At 39.3% G+C, this 20,835-nt stretch overlaps 1 protein-coding gene across 1 annotated transcript in view; it reads left to right on the top strand.

The window, feature by feature from the left end:
* Positions 1-20,835, top strand: part of LOC5568551 (homeobox protein OTX2-A) — a 171,565-nt gene that overhangs the window by 54,303 nt on the left and 96,427 nt on the right. Inside the window, exon 2 of the mRNA XM_021851257.1 lies at positions 6,661-6,839. Coding sequence (XP_021706949.1) covers positions 6,661-6,839 — 179 coding nt within the window. The remainder of the gene's footprint in view (positions 1-6,660; positions 6,840-20,835) is intronic.

Genomic DNA, 20,835 nt, shown 5'->3' with positions numbered 1-20,835 from the left:
TTGCTTTAAGGTATATTAGTTTTTGCATAATTGCTTGAAAACAATTTTTGGCCCATAGTGGGGCAAAAGTTCGAATCGGCGGGGCAAAAGTTCGACCCATGTATAAAATCACGGAAAAATTTGCAAATTGCCTAAAATCCACATATTATCTTCAAATTTAGTTAAATTTGTCTGATCGTGTGAAAATTGTCACCAAAATTTTACATTTCCACATTGTTTTGCGAAAAACTGCTTTTTTTGAGTATATTACAATTAACCCGGTTTTGGGCAATTTTTTGATGAAAATTTAGTGTGTATTTTTCGGCAAACTTAAGTTTACGGCTGGTGTAAAGTATGCCTGTCATAAAAGGATCAAAATTTTGTGTTTTAGCCAGCAAACTTTTGCCCCACACTAGATTCGAACTCTTGCCCCACCGGTGGGGCAAAAGTTCGAATAAGACAATCAATTTTGAAACTGTTATAACTAAAAATGGGTAAATATTTTGACACAAGTTTGTTCAGCAAAATTATAGCCAATATGTTGAAGGTTCACTGTACGGTATTTGTTTTGTTTTAACTGCTATTGTTTTCCTGGAAACTTTGATTATACCACTAAGGTCGAACTTTTGCCCCACCTTACTCTAAATATTTTTTATTATAACAACGATAACAATTGAATACTAGTTGAGAACAGTTTGGCCAACTTTTTTAGCGTTTTTGTAGGTTTTTTCAGTGCTATTGCGTAATTTTAATATAGTTTATATTGAAATTTTCAGTCAAAAACTTCAAATCAAGATTTTTTTAGATTTCTCCTAGGTTTTTTTTTCGTGATAACCAGGGCCGTACATTTTCATTTTATAGAAAGCATTTTCGATCCCCAACTGACTGGCTCAAGCTTACCTTTCAATTGAAACTCAACTGTTTCGTTTCAATCCGACAAACATTTCCTTTCATCGCAGCAACCGTATAGTCTCTCATTTCTTTCGTGCTGCTTGTGCATCGCGCGTCATAAATCAGAGCCTCACCGCAGCGAGCTGCTCTTTCAATCGGTAGTCTCTAACTTCAGGAGCTGATTAATTCAAATGAACGACGTTGTGACCCGCATAATTTCTCTATCTTAATTTATTACCTAACTAGTTACATACATTACTATTGCAAACAATAGGTAAAATTTAATTTCAAACGTTTCGAAGGAATCACACACAATCAAGCCTTCGTGTTTCGATGCTTTCGAAAATGCACAGGCCTGGTAATAACAGTCTCTCGGGGCACCACGCATGCTTTTCAGTATCCTAAACATGTAATTGATCTATTTGGTTCTTAATCAGGCTAAAATGTGTGCAGGTTAAGGTCTTCCAAGAACTCCTTGGAGTTTGGGTATATCATTCTACATGAGTAAATGAAGATCAATTTATCATTTCTAAGTAGAAGAATATCTCACAATACTGGATTCTAGAAGGTTGTTGTATTTTAAAGAAGCGTTTGAAACGTTAAGATCCCAGCTTTGGTAACTAAGTGAGTACAACACTGCCCATAACTGCATATTTGTTACATTCGACAAAAGTAAGCATTGAGTACATGGAATACCAAGTGTGCATTTCATGGCAGTATGGGAGGAAACTAAAATTTCTAAAAATTACCAGGAACTCAAAAGTGCTTATTTGAGACTGATATTTTGTACAACTCATATCCCATACTAGGTGAATAGTCAGAAAATAGTTTTGATAGAAATTTCATTGCTATTACATTACGAGGCTTATTTATAATTTCAATGTGACTGTTATGCGGTTATAATTACCAATGTGACAAAACAACTTGGTATTTTTTCGAATTTTCTAGAACAATCTCACAGATTTTAGTAAGTTGATCGAAAGTATTTATCATTTGATGATAAATATGATGATATTAACTCCAATATGTCAAAAATGTCGAATGTGACTGTTATGCAGTTATGGGCAGAACAGGTGTTCTAGTGCATTGAAAAACTTCTACCTTCAATCTACTGGTGCGATAAGTAATCTTTTAATGGTTTTTAATATGGCACAAACCCCTTACCGTTCATATAAGCTAGCAGTATATTTTATGGTTAAGTACTTATGTTCTTGTTCTCCAAGGACTCAATGGAATACATACCAAAGGATCTACAAGCATTAGCAGTTGTACATTTGAAAAATGACGCTCAAAGTGATAAGTTTGTCTTCTAAAATAAATGTTCGTATATTTTTCTGTTACATTTCAATACAGCACAAATAGAGAGCACAAAATTTAAAAATCAATAACGGCGGGGAAGGGAAGGAATATTGCTCTAACTAATCCTTTGTTACAAGGGACCGAGTGTACCTCTGTATCTCCACAGTTGTCATGGAAAGGTGTTAGTGGGACAGGATAAAGATTTGAGAGTCTCCTATGGTTGGTTATGCGATCCATGATATATTTACTAAGGTAGTTCAAAAAATCATTTTTGCTCCACACCGCTCATTCAACTCTAGACCAAATTCTGAGTGTCCTTTCAAAATTTGAGCTCAATTGGATGAAAATTGAGATTTGAGACAAGCCTTTCAAAGTTTATATGGAATAAGGAAGCAATTTAGTCAACCGGTCATTGTGATTGCCCATACATTCGTCAGATACAACTTTGCTGAAACCCGTTTTCAAATGAGACGCCTCAGTAATTAGTTATTGAGGTATATCCAATCGGAAATTCTTCATCAGTGCTCATTAATCTTCTGAACAGGCAACGCATTGCTGCATCTGGCACGAAAGACAGCACACACAAACCATGGCTACTATGTTTTAGTGAATATACCCAGTGATGCCTGCAGAACAGCCCAACTATTATAGTCAAAAATACAAATATCTATAACTAAGTACTGAGGCCTCCGATTTGAGAACGGTCTTCAGCAAAGTTTTAGCTGACAAATGTATCAGTGCAGGTATTCATGCATAACCGGATTCGCGTTATGATTTCAAAATCGTATTGTACGACAAACAAGTGTTCATCGCTCGTCCCCGCAAGAGCAGGCGTCGCAATCAAATTATCAAAGACATCTAATCCTGATTGAGGCCACAAATAGGACCGGAAAAAGCTTAATCGGGAAAAAAGGTAACAATTTCCTACCCTATTTATAATATCTGAAGAAATTTTAAAACCTGCCATTACTCCTTAGATGATTGACGTTCCCCATGCTTTGACATTGCCACGCCACGTTTTTGATAGAATCACATCAGGCTGTAATCCCCAATTTTCTATTTATTCTTTAAGTTATGAAAGACTTATGCTGAGCCCATATACCAATTTATTACAAAATAAAACTAATTTACAATGACTTTTCGACCACTAGTTAAAATAGATCGGGTGCACTTGCTGCCATTTGAGAGGATGCTTGCACAGGGGACATTTCTTTCGGATGCGCATTTCCGCAGTGATGCACGCGTTACAGAACAAATGCCCACAAATGGTCGAGGCGGCCTGTCGACGATAAACGGACTCGAAGCATATCGGACAGTTTACGGATGCTGGCGTTGGCGACGATGATCCAGCGAGCTGTTCGGATGACTGAGTTCCCATCGCCTTTCGCTGCGGCACAGAACGTGATGGTGCACGATGTCGGATTTTTGGTTGAGAAGAAACTCCAACTATTTCTGAAGAAGAGGTTGAGGAACGTTTTCGCCTAGTTTTCCGGAGTCTAGAACTTGTTTCGAGGTCATTTTCATCATCAGAGCACAGATCGATTACTGGAATGGGGTCTTCAATTATTACGCAATCGTCGTTCTGGGCAGTGCGAGTGGTTTGAGATGCATTTATGTTTCTGCTGGAATTGCTAGTCTTATTCATGATGTATTGCTAGCGAATAGATCATTAATTTATATAAATTATGTCCAATGATAATTTATTGGGATTTATTTATTGAAATGTTACTCTTACCTAATTTATATACGTTGTAGTCTAGTTCAAGATCATCAAAAGTGTACTGAAATAAATAGTGACCTCAGATTTCTCCAAACAAATCGTGCAGAAACTTCAGAATCTTCGCCACGATCGAAAGAATCGTCATTACAAAATCAGTGCCTACATTGACCGTTTTCATTATTGTCTAATTGAAACTACACTAGACTGATGCGAATTTTCGAGTGTTTCCTCTATCAAAAACTAAAATTATGATATATCTATAATCATGAATTTTAAGCCGTCAGAAGTAAGTGTTTGAAATTCTAAAAAAAGTCTTATACGTTGTTTACGTAAAAGTAGAATACAACTAACTTTCAAATATGTTAGTTGTATTCTATTTTATGTATTTTGCATATATTTTATTCCATCTTTGTGTCACAATTATGTTCAGATAGTTCGATAAGCGTCACATTAGTTCAAGTTTTGAAAATATTTACCACCAGATTTTATAGACCAGAGTCGTACAGAAGTGATCAACTTCACTCCACTTTATGGTATCGGAAATCATAAAGAGTTGCGTAATAAGCCAAGTTTGCTGTTGAAAAGCAATTTCTTGGCCTATCTTGACGCATGGAAAATTCAGACAAGGAATCAGCAAAGAAATCGCTTTTTGTTTTTCTAATAGGTACGCAATTGAAAAGAGATGTCATTTCATGCACTATTGTGTGCGAATGCTGAAAAGTAGGCCGAAGACGTGAAGGAGAATGGGTCTCTGCACTGTTTTGATTTTGTATGGGATTTTGACGTTTACTGGCCTTGTTGTTTACTAATTTCATGGAGGAGTGAAAGAGTGCGATACGAAATTGCAAGAATTATTTATCAAGTGCATTGTTATTGAATTGGCATGAATATGTCCAATTCAAATTCCCAATTTCAACGATAATCTAGTCATTCTCATCAAAAGCGCATTGAATCTCCAGACAAACAAAAACACACATGCGTCCGTTGACACATCGCTTCCCCACCAGTCAGTCCATCACCACCACCGCGGGATGGCTTCCACGAACACCGCACCGTTTTACCACGTGATCCACTGGGCTGCCCCGCTATGAATGGCATATTAGTGTCGCGTTTTGATCCGGGCCATAATCGCGCAATCAATTGGCGGTATCCATTTAAATAATACTAATTAATAAATTAATTGTAATTAAATTGTCGATTATCAGAGCGCCGGTAATTACATAGTAATAGGCTAAACCTAAATTCGGTGTGCTGCTTGGCGTCCTGAAAATGATGGCGACGCGGTTGGTCAGTTGGAGGCAACGTTCGCCAGTAAGAGCAATCGATCGTACGTGATTATGCGTTGAGTGATGTCGCCACGTGGATTTCTGTCGCCAGCATCAGATGGCCTTGATTGGAAACCGCCATCATAGTAGGTGGGCAAAAACCATGACCAGGATCAATTGCAAGCCTACTAGATTTATTGTAACACAGAGGGAAGAGTAATTGATGCTCGCCGGCCATTACACTTTGATTTTTTGTCCTTCTACATTTCATTTTTTCATGCGAGATGGATGATGACAGCGAACAATGGCCTCTGGTTCGCAGAAAAAAGAGATAAAAGCTGCATATAAAGTTTGTTTGTCAATTCATAAAGTTGTTATCAAAAGCTTTTTAGCTCTTTATTACTGTTTTCTCCGTTAAGTCTATGATGCATTGCGGTGGGCAGGGGAAGGAGAAGATAGCACTCAGAGCCTGCTATGTTGTACGTCGTCAGGCAAAGTGCACGGCTGAGAGTGGATTGGGTGGTGTCATTTTCGGGATAAAAGCCTGGCATTGTTTTTCTCCCCATCACTGTTTAATGGAGCATGCTGATGTGTTGTTGCAATCAAGAGTGCTTACGGAGGATAGTGCCCATTTACCCCCAGCTTCGTCCACGTGTCAATACCACCATCAGAAGCCATCCAATGGATATATATGAACGTACTTTTTCATTCAAGCGAGAATTGATGCTTTTGTTTTTTTTTTATTCTGGCTTTTTTCTCGGTGCTTCACGGTATTTTTTTTATTATTGGGACATTGCACCTGACTCTATGACATGATAAGCTTAAAGGGACTCCGTACAGAAATTATTCTTTCATGAAATTAGTAAACAACATGGCTAGTAAACGTCAAAATTGCAAACAAAATCAAAACAGTGCAAAGCCCAATAGGAAGATTCCAGCATGAAAAATGTAATTTCTCGGTTAAAATTCGCCGAGTAGTTTTCATTTCGCCCAGTGTGTTCTTTCCCCAAATGAAAAAAAAAAAATGTGCCATCAAAGTCGCCTTTCATGCCAGTGTGCAGTATCAATTATGAACTGATCTAAAGGACATCAAAGAAACCATCATAAAAATCAGATGAATCAGCCCAAACATCAACCAGCTCTACGAGTTTATTATTTATGGTCCATATGGTACACCCATCATTAGACGTTCTGCTACAGTTTCGCAACCCCGCTTATAGACTGGGTCATCAAATTTCAAATTCTACCTATTTAATGTATGTCATCCGTCATCCCCTCGACAATTGCTACAACCCGCTGGGACAACAAATTGAAAATGCACTTGACTCGAACCGCCGGCCGCACCATCGCCCTCAACCACCCCTCGTCCTGATTCCGACGAAAGATATCCTTCCCTCGCCGTTTCCTCAACTTTTACATTCGGGCTGGAAGTTTCCTGTTTTCGCTGCTGGCCCATCAACACACGTGTGCTAATGTCGAATTTTCTCGTTTCATCCATCGTTCCAGCGGAAGGTGCTTTTAAAAAACTAAAACCCGAACCAAACAGTGGACTTTCGTCGGTGTCCGGTAGCATCTCGTCACCCGGAAGTGGTATCTCGTCCCTGCCTCAGCACGCCGGCCACACGCCCACGACGGCATCCTGTCCGACTCCGGCCCGAAGGCGGCATCGGACAACATTCACTCAGGTAGGTTCGGTTCCGAATGGCACAGTTAAATGTGTCTTAAATAGTAGGCTGCATGCATGTCAGTCATAAGTTTAATGAAATAGAATTTAATCATGTAAGTAGGCAATGACATTTTGAAAGCATACAAAAGCACGGTGCTCTCCAGACCGTTATTAACAGAAAATGCGAACTGAAAATCAACAACCAACCAGATTGCTGTCAAACCTCAATTTTCGTAAAAACTGATTCATGAATGCCTAGAAATTTTTGGTGAGGATTTCGCTACGCTAAAATATGTTTTCAATTTGTATAACACAAAGACCAACTACTGTTAGAGAAAATAACTGAAACCACTAATTCCACTAGAGTTTGTATACAAACTATATTAAAACTATACAGGGTGTTAGGTTCGTGAGTGCAGACATTTTAAGGGGTGATAGAGGACCATGTTAGATGAAAAAAATCGTTCTACGGATATGGTCAATTCTTAACTGTTACCGAGTTATTAAACATTTAATGTTTTAGGATATGTTTGCCTTTAAGTGGTTATAACTTTGGAATAGTTCAACGAATCTCAATTCTCTTGCTTCCATTTGAAAGCTAATTAAATTTCCAATCTACTAACAACTTTACATCTAATGGGTTTTGCAAATAAATTCATTTTTAAGAGCAAATAAGTTCAAAGGTAGTGATTTTTCTCTTGTTTTTGTCAGTTTACTTTAAAAAATGCGTAATAAATTTCATGCTTGTCTTAAGCAAAGTTGTGTGCTTCAAGCTGCTCTACAATTCGTTCTTTGACACCAAACTTCTATCTCTACGCGTTCTCTTGCAATTTTGATTTGAACACGCCACTTTGGGTCATAAATTTTGGTCCGTAAACGCAACAGGTAACAGTTCATTTCACCCCACTGTGTTGCAAAACTTGACGCATTGTTTGCATCCGCGCACAGCACACTTGATCTCAGGTTTAGACAACAACAGCTTGGCGCGTATGATTAAGCACACGCTGCTGTGCGTTCTTTTGCATGCTGTTTGAAACTTAAAATAAATCGATTTTGTCCGATGGAAATCAACTTTTTAAAATGTTGAAGGAGTGTAGTAAAACATTGATCGGTTTGTTATTTTTCTGTTGATGGTTGATCTGAATTGTAAGCAATAATTGTCATTGCTCGTAGAGTTAATGTTTCAAAGTACTGCATAACAGTATTGATGAAACAACATTGAACATACAGAAAATGTTTATCTGGTTGATTCATATCAGTTTATTTGAAGGCTCTGTGCAATGTTCCAAAGACTGCAAGGATGCTGCTAAACATTTGGAAGCAGTAACACGCTTACGATACTTAAAATCTTTGAGTGTATCCCAGTCCCAATTTTACTGTGAATCTCATTCAACTGTTAACGCCGGGAGTTAAATTGTTTAATGATTCATTCAAAAATAACCTAGATACTTTGCTAGAAGTTTCCCCAGCCCTATTAACTATTCAAGAATATCTCGAGAAATTAATTCAGGGATGCATCCAGTCATTTGAAAAAAAAAGTGTCTACACCGAGGAATTGTCAAATAAACTCTTCTATGAATTTTTCAGCTCTTCTTTAAGAAATTGTTCATGGTAACACTTACCAAATTTGTAGTGGAATTCGTTTAAAAGTGCTTACTAAATTCATCCTGATATTTACTGAGGTATTCGTGTTGAAATTTATCTAGGGATTACAACATGAATCTCTCAGGTTCTCTTATAAAAGCAGGATAATCGTCAACAAATTCAAACTGGATTTTCTCCAGATGTTTTTTGAGGAATACATGTAATTTTCAATTCAATTCTTCTCAAATTATCCAACAAATTCTTCATAGAGGTGCTGAAAAATGTTTGAAACAAGAAATCTCATGAGGATATCGATGAATGAGTTGATGCAAAAATTGAATTCCAGGAATCCTTGAAAAAATCTTCAATAGACTCGATGGAAAAATGTCTGATAATATTCCTTGAAGAACCACTCGAAGTTTGGTTAATTGTGTTTACTTTAAAGATCCATTCCTCCAAAATTGATCTGGAAATTCCTCCAGAGTTTCTCCAGGAATTTTTCTATACATTCTTTCGGAGTTCTTCCAGTTATTCTTCCGAAGTACCTCTGGAGCTCCACCGGTAGTTTCTCAACAGTTCTTCCGAAAAAGTCTCCAGAGCTCCACCAAGAATTTGTTCTTCGGCAATTCCTTGGGACTTCATCCGGGTACTCTTAGGGAGTTTCTTCTGGAATTCTTTCGAAGCTCCACTGATTTTTTTTTTTCAGACGGTGCTTTCTAAATTCCTCTGGAATCCCTCCCACAATTTCTCCGGAGCTCCTCCAGGAACTGTACTGTAGTTCCTTTAGGAATTTACACGCGATTTGCTTCAAGAATCTGGCAGCTTCACCAGAAATTCTACCGCAGTTTCTCCAGGAATCCTGCCGGTTGTTCCTCCGAGAATTTTCCAAGAATATACCCGAGAGTTTTCTTGGAAGGCCTCCGGGAGTTTCTCCAAAAATTTCTTCAGGAGTTCTTGCACAAATTCCTTTGAGAGGTCCTCCAAGAATTTCTGAGGATTCCTTTCCCGGGAATTTCTTCAAAATTTTCATAGGGAGTTCCTTCAAGAATCCCTTGAGACCTCATCCTAAAATTCCTGAGTTCGTAGGAAGTCGCTATGAAGAAAATCCAATGGAATTCCCTGTAGAGCTCTGGAGGAACTCCGGAGGATATGCTGGATGGAATTCAGAAGAATTACTGCAACAATTTTGGAAGAATTTCTTGAGCAACTCCGGAGGAATTACCGTTGAAGCTACGAAGGAATTATCGGAGGAACTCTGAAGGAACCCTGGACAAATTCGTACAGAACACTTAAGGAACTCCTTAGCCGAGTGGTTAGAGTCCGCGGCTACAAAGCAAAGCCATGCTGAAGGTGTCTGGGTTCGATTCCCGGTCGGTTCAGGATCTTTTTGTAGTGGAAGTTTCCTTGACTTCCCTGGGCATAGAGTATCATCGTACTTGCCAAACGAGATACGAATGCGAAAATGACAACTTTGACAAAGAAAGCTCTCAGTTAATAACTGTGGAAGTGCTCATAAGAACACTAAGCTGAGATGCAGGCCCTGTCCTAGTGAAGACTTTAATGCCAAAATGAAGAACAAGACTAAAGGAACTCCGAAAGAAAACCAGGAGAAACTCTTGAAGAATTCGCGGAGGAACTCTGGAGAAACTTCGAATCAAAATCCTGAAGGAACTATGGAGGAAATCCTGGAGGAATCTGGTGGGGTTTGACTGTAACTCTTAATCGTTCTGATTTAACGGCTACGCAGTCTTTCAGAAAATGAAACGAGGTTTATAACTTGCCCAACGTTTCGAACCGGGGGTGGTGTCTTGGAACTTTGGAGATATTTCTGGAGGATCCTTGAAGAACTCCGAGGATTTTCTGGAGGAACTCCGAAAGAATTCCTAGATCCATAAAGGGATTTCCGGCAAAAAAATTTGAAAGAATTCTTGGAGAAATTTCTAGAGAAACTACGATGGAACTCCTTGAGAAACTCTGAAAGAATTCCTGGAGAAAATCCGAAAGAACTCCTGGAGAAACTTGGAAGCCCGGAGTACTTTGAAAAATTCCCGGTGGAGCTCTGGGGGATTTCCAGAAGGAAGTCTGCAGGAATTCCTGGATGAATGCCCAAAACAGCTCTGAAGGAATTCCTGGAGGAACTCTTAAAAAATCCTGGAGGAATTCCGGATGAATTGCTGGAGGAACTCCGGACAAATTGCTGAAGGAACTCCAGAAGAACTGCTGGAGATCTGCTGAGGAATTTACGAGAGCAATCTGGAAAAAATCCTGGAAGAATTTCTGAAAATACTACGGAATAACTCCAAAAGGAGCTATGAAGGAAATCCAATGGAATTCTCTGTAGAGCTCTGGAGGATAAGCTGGATACAATCCAGAAGAAGTACTAGAAAAACTCCGGAGGAATTTCTGGAGCAACTCAGAAGGAATTATCGTTAAAGCTACGAAGGAATTCTCGGAGGAACTCTGAAGGAACCCTGGACAAGTTCCTAGAGAATCTCCAAAGCAAATCCTCCCCCCCCCCAACTACGGAGCAATTCCTGTAGGAATTCGAAGGCGTTCTTATAGAAACTCCGGATGTGTTTCTTGAGGAACTCCGGAGGCGTTTCTAGAGGAATTTCTGGAGAAACTATGGAGGAAATTCGGAAAAGTTAGCGTTGGAGCTCCAGAGGAACTTTTCAGGAATAACTGGATGAGGAATAGCTTGAGTACCTCCAAAGGATTTACTGAAATAACTTTGGAAGAATTTCCAGTGGAGAATTTTCCGAGAAGTTGCTGATTGAAATCCAGATGAATTGCCTGAGGAAAGGCGGAATAATTTTTGGAAGGATTTGAAAAAAATCCTGGAGGAACTCCGGAAGAACTTCACGAGGAACTCTTGAGGAATTCCGGGAAGGAAGTCTAGAGGAATTTCCGAAGAAACTCTTGAGACATTTCCTGAGAAATTCTGCAGAAATCCTCGAAGGGAATGTAGGGAATTTTTTGAAGTCGCTTCAGAAGAATTCCTTGTGGAACTCTGGAGCATTTCCAAGGAATTATTTGAGGAACTCTGGATAATTCCTGGAGAAATTCCGAAAAAAGGAGGAACCACGGAAGAAATGCGAAGGAATTCCTTGTAGAGCTCCATAAGAATTCCCGGAGGAATGTTTGGAATTTCTCCAGAGGCATTTCTGAAGGAAATTCCTGAAGGAAATCCTCGGCGAGGAATATCTAGAGAAAATTCCCACAGAAATTCCTAGGAGAAATCCCTAGATGAATTTCCTGGAGCAAATCCTTGGAGGAAATTCTGGATGAATTTCTGTAGCTAATCTCCAGAGCTATTAATGGAGGGATTTCGGAGGAATTGATGTAAGAAATCCCCGAAGAAAATTATGAACAAAATCTCTGGATGAAATTCCCGGATCAATTCTTGGAGGAAATACTTAGGTCTTAGACGAGTTCTTGGAGGAAATCTCCAAAGGAATTCCTAGGGAAAAACCCCGGCGGAATTTCTGAAGATATCCCTGGAATGTTTTCTGAAACAAATTCTGAAAGAAATACCCGGAGAAATCGCTATTGGGAATTCCCTGAGGAATTCGTTGAGAAAATCCCGGAGTAATTCTTGGAGGATATCTGATGCAAATCCCAAACATTTCCTGGAGGAAATCTCTGGAAAAATTCTCAGAAAAATCGCCGATATAACTTCTGAAGAGTGAGAATTCATCCACAGAGGAATTCCTAAAGAAAATCTCCAGAGGAATTCTTGGAAAACATTTCCGGAGGAATTTCGGGAGGAAATCCCCGGAGGTGCTACTTGAGGTACCTCTCGTAGCAATTTCTAGAGGTAATCCCTGGAGGAATTCCAAAAACAAATTGCTGGAGAAATTCCTGGAGAAAATCCCCGGAGGAGTTCTTGGGGGAATCCCCGGAGGAATTCATAGAGCAAATTGCCAGACGAGTTTCTGGAGGAAATCCTCGGCGTAATTGCTATTACAGATCTCCTGGGGATTTCCTGGAGAAAATCTCCGAATGAGTTTTTGAGGGATATCCCCGTAGGAATCGTTGAAATTGCCGAAGAAATTCCTGGGTGAAATTTCCGAAGAAACTTCTGTGGGAAATCTCCGGATAAATTCTCTGAAAAAATGCCCGAAAGAATTTCTTGACAAAATCTTTTGAAGAAATTCCTGGATAAAATAACCGGAGTTTTTGGTGGAAATCACCGGAGGAATTCTTGGAAAAAATCTCTGGTGCAAATCCCCAGCGAAATTTCTGGAGCAGATCCCGGATAAATTGACTGAAAAAGTCTCCAAAAGAAGGCCCTAAGAAATTCCTGCGAATAGCTGACAGTGTCTTTGCGATATTATCCAGGAATTTCTTCAAAAGATTTTGTCAAGAAATTCTTTCGGGCATTATTTTAGAGAATTTATCCGGAGATTTCCCACAGAAATTTCTTCGGAAATTTCACCCAGGAATTTTCTTCGCCAATTTCAACGATTCCTACGGGGATATCCCTCAAGAACTCATTCGGAGATTTTCTCCAGGAAATCCCCAGGAGATCTGTAATAGCAATTACGCCGAGGATTTCCTCCAGAAACTGGTCTGGCAATTTGCTCTATGAATTCCTCCGGGGATTCCCCCAAGAACTCCCCCGGAGATTTTCTCCAGCAATTCGTTTTTGGAATTCCTCCAGGGATTACCTCTAGAAATTGCTAAGAGAGGTACCTCAAGTAGCACCTCCGGGGATTTCCTCCCGAAATTCCTCCGGAAATGTTTTCCAAGAATTCCTCCGGAGATTTTCTTTAGGAATTACTCTGTGGATGAATTCTCACTCTTCAGAAGTTATATCGGCGATTTTTCTGAGAATTTTTCCAGAGATTTCCTCCAGGAAATGTTTGGGATTTGCATCAGATATCCTCCAAGAATTACTCCGGGATTTAAAAAAAGACAATTTACACCGTCTTCAGCCAAAGGCTGCACAGACTGAACAATCACGAACATTAGGCAACGGACAACACTGAACACCCATTGGCCCAGTGATGAATTTTTCGTTTGACGAAAAGTTTCCACCGACTGGAGCGGGAATCGAACCCACGCTTCGTGGTACAATTCGCCTAAACGACTGACGCCGCTAAACGCAAGGCCACGAAGCCGGGGTTTTTCCCTAGGAATTCCTTCGGAGATTTCCTCCAAGAACTCGTCTAAGACCTAAGTATTTCCTCCAAGAATTGATCCGGGAATTTCATCCAGAGATTTTGTCCATAATTTTCCTTGGGGATTTCTTACATCAATTCCTCCGAAATCCCTCCATTAATAGCTCTGGAGATTAGCTACAGAAATTCATCCAGAATTTAATCCAAGGATTTGCTCCAGGAAATTCATCCAGGGATTTCTCCTAGGAATTTCTGTGGGAATTTTCTCTAGATATTCCTCGCCGAGGATTTCCTTCAGGAATTTCCTTCAGAAATGCCTCTGGAGAAATTCCAAACATTCCTCCGGGAATTCTTATGGAGCTCTACAAGGAATTCCTTCGCATTTCTTCCGTGGTTCCTCCTTTTTTCGGAATTTCTCCAGGAATTATCCAGAGTTCCTCAAATAATTCCTTGGAAATGCTCCAGAGTTCCACAAGGAATTCTTCTGAAGCTACTTCAAAAAATTCCCTACATTCCCTTCGAGGATTTCTGCAGAATTTCTCAGGAAATGTCTCAAGAGTTTCTTCGGAAATTCCTCTAGACTTCCTTCCCGGAATTCCTCAAGAGTTCCTCGTGAAGTTCTTCCGGAGTTCCTCCAGGATTTTTTTCAAATCCTTCCAAAAATTATTCCGCCTTTCCTCAGGCAATTCATCTGGATTTCAATCAGCAACTTCTCGGAAAATTCTCCACTGAAAATTCTTCCAAAGTTATTTCAGTAAATCCTTTGGAGGTACTCAAGCTATTCCTCATCCAGTTATTCCTGAAAAGTTCCTCTGGAGCTCCAACGCTAACTTTTCCGAATTTCCTCCATAGTTTCTCCAGAAATTCCTCTAGAAACGCCTCCGGAGTTCCTCAAGAAACACATCCGGAGTTTCTATAAGAACGCCTTCGAATTCCTACAGGAATTGCTCCGTAGTTGGGGGGGGGGGAGGATTTGCTTTGGAGATTCTCTAGGAACTTGTCCAGGGTTCCTTCAGAGTTCCTCCGAGAATTCCTTCGTAGCTTTAACGATAATTCCTTCTGAGTTGCTCCAGAAATTCCTCCGGAGTTTTTCTAGTACTTCTTCTGGATTGTATCCAGCTTATCCTCCAGAGCTCTACAGAGAATTCCATTGGATTTCCTTCATAGCTCCTTTTGGAGTTATTCCGTAGTATTTTCAGAAATTCTTCCAGGATTTTTTCCAGATTGCTCTCGTAAATTCCTCAGCAGATCTCCAGCAGTTCTTCTGGAGTTCCTTCAGCAATTTGTCCGGAGTTCCTCCAGCAATTCATCCGGAATTCCTCCAGGATTTTTTAAGAGTTCCTCCAGGAATTCCTTCAGAGCTGTTTTGGGCATTCATCCAGGAATTCCTGCAGACTTCCTTCTGGAAATCCCCCAGAGCTCCACCGGGAATTTTTCAAAGTACTCCGGGCTTCCAAGTTTCTCCAGGAGTTCTTTCGGATTTTCTCCAGGAATTCTTTCAGAGTTTCTCAAAGAGTTCCATCGTAGTTTCTCTAGAAATTTCTCCAAGAATTCTTTCAAATTTTTTTGCCGGAAATCCCTTTATGGATCTAGGAATTCTTTCGGAGTTCCTCCAGAAAATCCTCGGAGTTCTTCAAGGATCCTCCAGAAATATCTCCAAAGTTCCAAGACACCACCCCCGGTTCGAAACGTTGGGCAAGTTATAAACCTCGTTTCATTTTCTGAAAGACTGCGTAGCCGTTAAATCAGAACGATTAAGAGTTACAGTCAAACCCCACCAGATTCCTCCAGGATTTCCTCCATAGTTCCTTCAGGATTTTGATTCGAAGTTTCTCCAGAGTTCCTCCGCGAATTCTTCAAGAGTTTCTCCTGGTTTTCTTTCGGAGTTCCTTTAGTCTTGTTCTTCATTTTGGCATTAAAGTCTTCACTAGGACAGGGCCTGCATCTCAGCTTAGTGTTCTTATGAGCACTTCCACAGTTATTAACTGAGAGCTTTCTTTGTCAAAGTTGTCATTTTCGCATTCGTATCTCGTTTGGCAAGTACGATGATACTCTATGCCCAGGGAAGTCAAGGAAACTTCCACTACAAAAAGATCCTGAACCGACCGGGAATCGAACCCAGACACCTTCAGCATGGCTTTGCTTTGTAGCCGCGGACTCTAACCACTCGGCTAAGGAGTTCCTTAAGTGTTCTGTACGAATTTGTCCAGGGTTCCTTCAGAGTTCCTCCGATAATTCCTTCGTAGCTTCAACGGTAATTCCTCCGGAGTTGCTCAAGAAATTCTTCCAAAATTGTTGCAGTAATTCTTCTGAATTCCATCCAGCATATCCTCCGGAGTTCCTCCAGAGCTCTACAGGGAATTCCATTGGATTTTCTTCATAGCGACTTCCTACGAACTCAGGAATTTTAGGATGAGGTCTCAAGGGATTCTTGAAGGAACTCCCTATGAAAATTTTGAAGAAATTCCCGGGAAAGGAATCCTCAGAAATTCTTGGAGGACCTCTCAAAGGAATTTGTGCAAGAACTCCTGAAGAAATTTTTGGAGAAACTCCCGGAGGCCTTCCAAGAAAACTCTCGGGTATATTCTTGGAAAATTCTCGGAGGAACAACCGGCAGGATTCCTGGAGAAACTGCGGTAGAATTTCTGGTGAAGCTGCCAGATTCTTGAAGCAAATCGCGTGTAAATTCCTAAAGGAACTACAGTACAGTTCCTGGAGGAGCTCCGGAGAAATTGTGGGAGGGATTCCAGAGGAATTTAGAAAGCACCGTCTGAAAAAAAAAATCAGTGGAGCTTCGAAAGAATTCCAGAAGAAACTCCCTAAGAGTACCCGGATGAAGTCCCAAGGAATTGCCGAAGAACAAATTCTTGGTGGAGCTCTGGAGACTTTTTCGGAAGAACTGTTGAGAAACTACCGGTGGAGCTCCAGAGGTACTTCGGAAGAATAACTGGAAGAACTCCGAAAGAATGTATAGAAAAATTCCTGGAGAAACTCTGGAAGAATTTCCAGATCAATTTTGGAGGAATGGATCTTTAAAGTAAACACAATTAACCAAACTTCGAGTGGTTCTTCAAGGAATATTATCAGACATTTTTCCATCGAGTCTATTGAAGATTTTTTCAAGGATTTCTGGAATTCAATTTTTGCATCAACTCATTCATCGATATCCTCATGAGATTTCTTGTTTCAAACATTTTTCAGCACCTCTATGAAGAATTTGTTGGATAATTTGAGAAGAATTGAATTGAAAATTACATGTATTCCTCAAAAAACATCTGGAGAAAATCCAGTTTGAATTTGTTGACGATTATCCTGCTTTTATAAGAGAACCTGAGAGATTCATGTTGTAATCCCTAGATAAATTTCAACACGAATACCTCAGTAAATATCAGGATGAATTTAGTAAGCACTTTTAAACGAATTCCACTACAAATTTGGTAAGTGTTACCATGAACAATTTCTTAAAGAAGAGCTGAAAAATTCATAGAAGAGTTTATTTGACAATTCCTCGGTGTAGACACTTTTTTTTTCAAATGACTGGATGCATCCCTGAATTAATTTCTCGAGATATTCTTGAATAGTTAATAGGGCTGGGGAAACTTCTAGCAAAGTATCTAGGTTATTTTTGAATGAATCATTAAACAATTTAACTCCCGGCGTTAACAGTTGAATGAGATTCACAGTAAAATTGGGACTGGGATACACTCAAAGCTTTTAAGTATCGTAAGCGTGTTACTGCTTCCAAATGTTTAGCAGCATCCTTGCAGTCTTTGGAACATTGCACAGAGCCTTCAAATAAACTGATATGAATCAACCAGATAAACATTTTCTGTATGTTCAATGTTGTTTCATCAATACTGTTATGCAGTACTTTGAAACATTAACTCTACGAGCAATGACAATTATTGCTTACAATTCAGATCAACCATCAACAGAAAAATAACAAACCGATCAATGTTTTACTACACTCCTTCAACATTTTAAAAAGTTGATTTCCATCGGACAAAATCGATTTATTTTAAGTTTCAAACAGCATGCAAAAGAACGCACAGCAGCGTGTGCTTAATCATACGCGCCAAGCTGTTGTTGTCTAAACCTGAGATCAAGTGTGCTGTGCGCGGATGCAAACAATGCGTCAAGTTTTGCAACACAGTGGGGTGAAATGAACTGTTACCTGTTGCGTTTACGGACCAAAATTTATGACCCAAAGTGGCGTGTTCAAATCAAAATTGCAAGAGAACGCGTAGAGATAGAAGTTTGGTGTCAAAGAACGAATTGTAGAGCAGCTTGAAGCACACAACTTTGCTTAAGACAAGCATGAAATTTATTACGCATTTTTTAAAGTAAACTGACAAAAACAAGAGAAAAATCACTACCTTTGAACTTATTTGCTCTTAAAAATGAATTTATTTGCAAAACCCATTAGATGTAAAGTTGTTAGTAGATTGGAAATTTAATTAGCTTTCAAATGGAAGCAAGAGAATTGAGATTCGTTGAACTATTCCAAAGTTATAACCACTTAAAGGCAAACATATCCTAAAACATTAAATGTTTAATAACTCGGTAACAGTTAAGAATTGACCATATCCGTAGAACGATTTTTTTCATCTAACATGGTCCTCTATCACCCCTTAAAATGTCTGCACTCACGAACCTAACACCCTGTATAACTATTCATCTAAACAGCTCGAAGATTTATTATCAAGTTAAAGAAAAGTAATGCTTAGTCCAAACTATGCATTTGCCTTTTAAAACTTTTCTAAATTATGTTTCTAACTAACATAGGGCCAGAAATTGTCTGATTATTTGGTTTTTGCCTGCATTGAATTGATTATGCTTTGTAGTAAGCATTTTAAGAGTGCACTCGAATGTGGTTTTCCAGCTAGCAGGTCTGTATCTGAGAGAGAGGAGACAGCTCACTGACAATAGGCTTATTTTCCTGGCTTCTTTGATTTCTTATTCTCATGTTTGGGTTGTGCACAATGGTTCGGAGAGCAGAAAGCAGTTTTAGCTTGGTCAAGTTTTGACGATTTTTCACACTCTGCCCTTCAAATGTACAGGTTTCCTTGACTTTTGGGAGCTCGCCATCTAAGCCAGCTGTCTCCTCTCTCTCAGGTCTGTATTTACGGGGAGTCCAAGGGGGCCATGGCTCTTGATCCTCGCATATTAAAAGCCCACACTGGGGCAGATCGCTGTTTACGACGGCCAAAATCTCTAGTACTCTGAATATGCATGGTTTGGTGTCTTCGACAAAGTATTTTTAAATAATTTGTACCACATTTATGCCCATAAAAGCATAACTGTCCCATATGGGATTGCTATCGATCTAGAAATTCGTCGATGAAGTTGAATATCTGATCGTTGGATAATCGCCAACTTAACTTATCTTACCAGTATAAATGTCCAGCAGAGCAACATCGTGTTTGATACTAAGCGTCTAGATGTATTTTGAATAGTTCTTCTCGGAAATATAATTATGGGAGCATAAAATTGAAGAAAGTTCTTTTTTGTTTTCATTTTATTGCAATGTAACTAAAATAAAGATATGATCTGAGTAGGCTGTGCACGCGAGTGGACGTGTTTTGGTTTTGCTGCCACGTTACATCTCGGCTCTTTTTTTCTATTTTTTTTTTTCTAATTTGGCCGGTGAGAATATCAGCGTTTTCCTTCCTGTTTTACACGTGTTTTAATCGCTTTTAAATAAAATATTGTGGAAAAGAAAAAATGGCAAACAATGACTTTGATCAGCTGAACGGACGACTGCGGAAGTGTTTGGTTCCCACTTTGAGAATTGCGGCGGATTAAGAGGAGCTTCGAAAGAGGAATTTGGTGAGTTTGTTCTAATCAGCAGCGCATGATCGCAAGGCGTGAATAATTAATTTGTCTGCCAACGTCTACCAAACGTATCCCATGGCACTAACCTTTCCATCAACATTCCACAACATCCCGTAACACATATGAGAGATCGTAGAGTTCTCTGCATCTTTCTTAGGTAGGTGTTCAATCAATCATCCTTTCCCATTTCCCTGCTTTCGCAAAGATGTGAGCAGGACAGCTCTCGACTGTTGGAGGTTGCGTCAATCTTGTCTAAGAGTTGGAGGTTAGTCCCAAATGTCTGACTTTTGTAACGGACGTGAAGGAGGCAACCCTCATACAATGCACTGGTCTAGGACAGTACCATCTACGAATTTGTGCGAAATGCTTAATGCTAATGCTAATGCTAATGCTAATGTAACTAAAATAAAGATATAACAGACTCACGGCCTACTCAGAACGTTGACTCACTATATACCGAGAATCCATCATTACGAAATAACACGGCCCCCACAAATTATGACTAAAAATATTTATTGTTGAACATTTCAAAATCATTAGAAATTTATAATGTGGTACCAACTTTCTTGAATCACATCGAAAATATGTTCAAAGTTGTTACCGTTGAGGCAGAAAATCCAAAACCATTATGCCGAATAAAAATAGAAACCTGATCTATGTTCAATTTGTCAGTTTGTTTGATCATGCACACTTAACCCTCTGTTTCGGCCAGGATGTCTTCCCTACGTTGTGATTATTTTTACTGAGCCGGACGACGTAGACAAAAACAATCGAAATAACATTTAACTACTAATTTATTACCACCGAAGGGCAGCGTGCCCGCTAATACCCAAATTATTGTTTTCGATCTAAATATAATTTTTCGCTATCTAAAATCGATCTAAACACGTTTTGGGCAATGATTTATTTTTATTCGCAAATTAATGAATTTTAATTTTTGTTTTTTCTTATTTTTATTTTTGGGCATCTCTATTCTTTTTTTATTTTTCTTGAAGCCCCTTCTGGGTACCGATTTTTGCCAATAATAAAAATTTGTGTTTTTACAGTACTTTTGAAAAAAAAATTCTTGCTTTTTTTATTTTCCATGTAATTAACAGAAAAATCGATTTGAAATTAATTCAATTCCACCAGGCACTTCTTCTATGATAGGTTGTGATTGTAGAAAATATGACATTTGCAAATTTTTGTATTACACGTTAAATTAGTACCGTAATCTGGGGGCAAATTGATCACTGCACAGCTAAAAATATGTTGAAAATTACATTTTATTTTCATGTACTTTAAATTTACACGATCATGTAATATTCAACTCTTTTTAGCTGTGATGCTGTAAACACAGACAAACAGACGTCACACTCTCATCATTGTCCATCGACCTTTTTAACGGTCGATTCAAAAATATTGTAGGTGGCCAATCCGCCACCTGCAGCGCTCGCGTCGTTTTTGTTCGTGTTTGACATTTACACACTGCCG

This window comes from Aedes aegypti, chromosome 3 (genome assembly GCF_002204515.2).
Source record: "Aedes aegypti strain LVP_AGWG chromosome 3, AaegL5.0 Primary Assembly, whole genome shotgun sequence".
Lineage (NCBI taxonomy): Eukaryota > Metazoa > Arthropoda > Insecta > Diptera > Culicidae > Aedes > Aedes aegypti.
The sequence above is the reverse complement of the archived record's forward strand: the minus strand, read 5'-3'. Positions and strand labels throughout refer to the sequence as shown.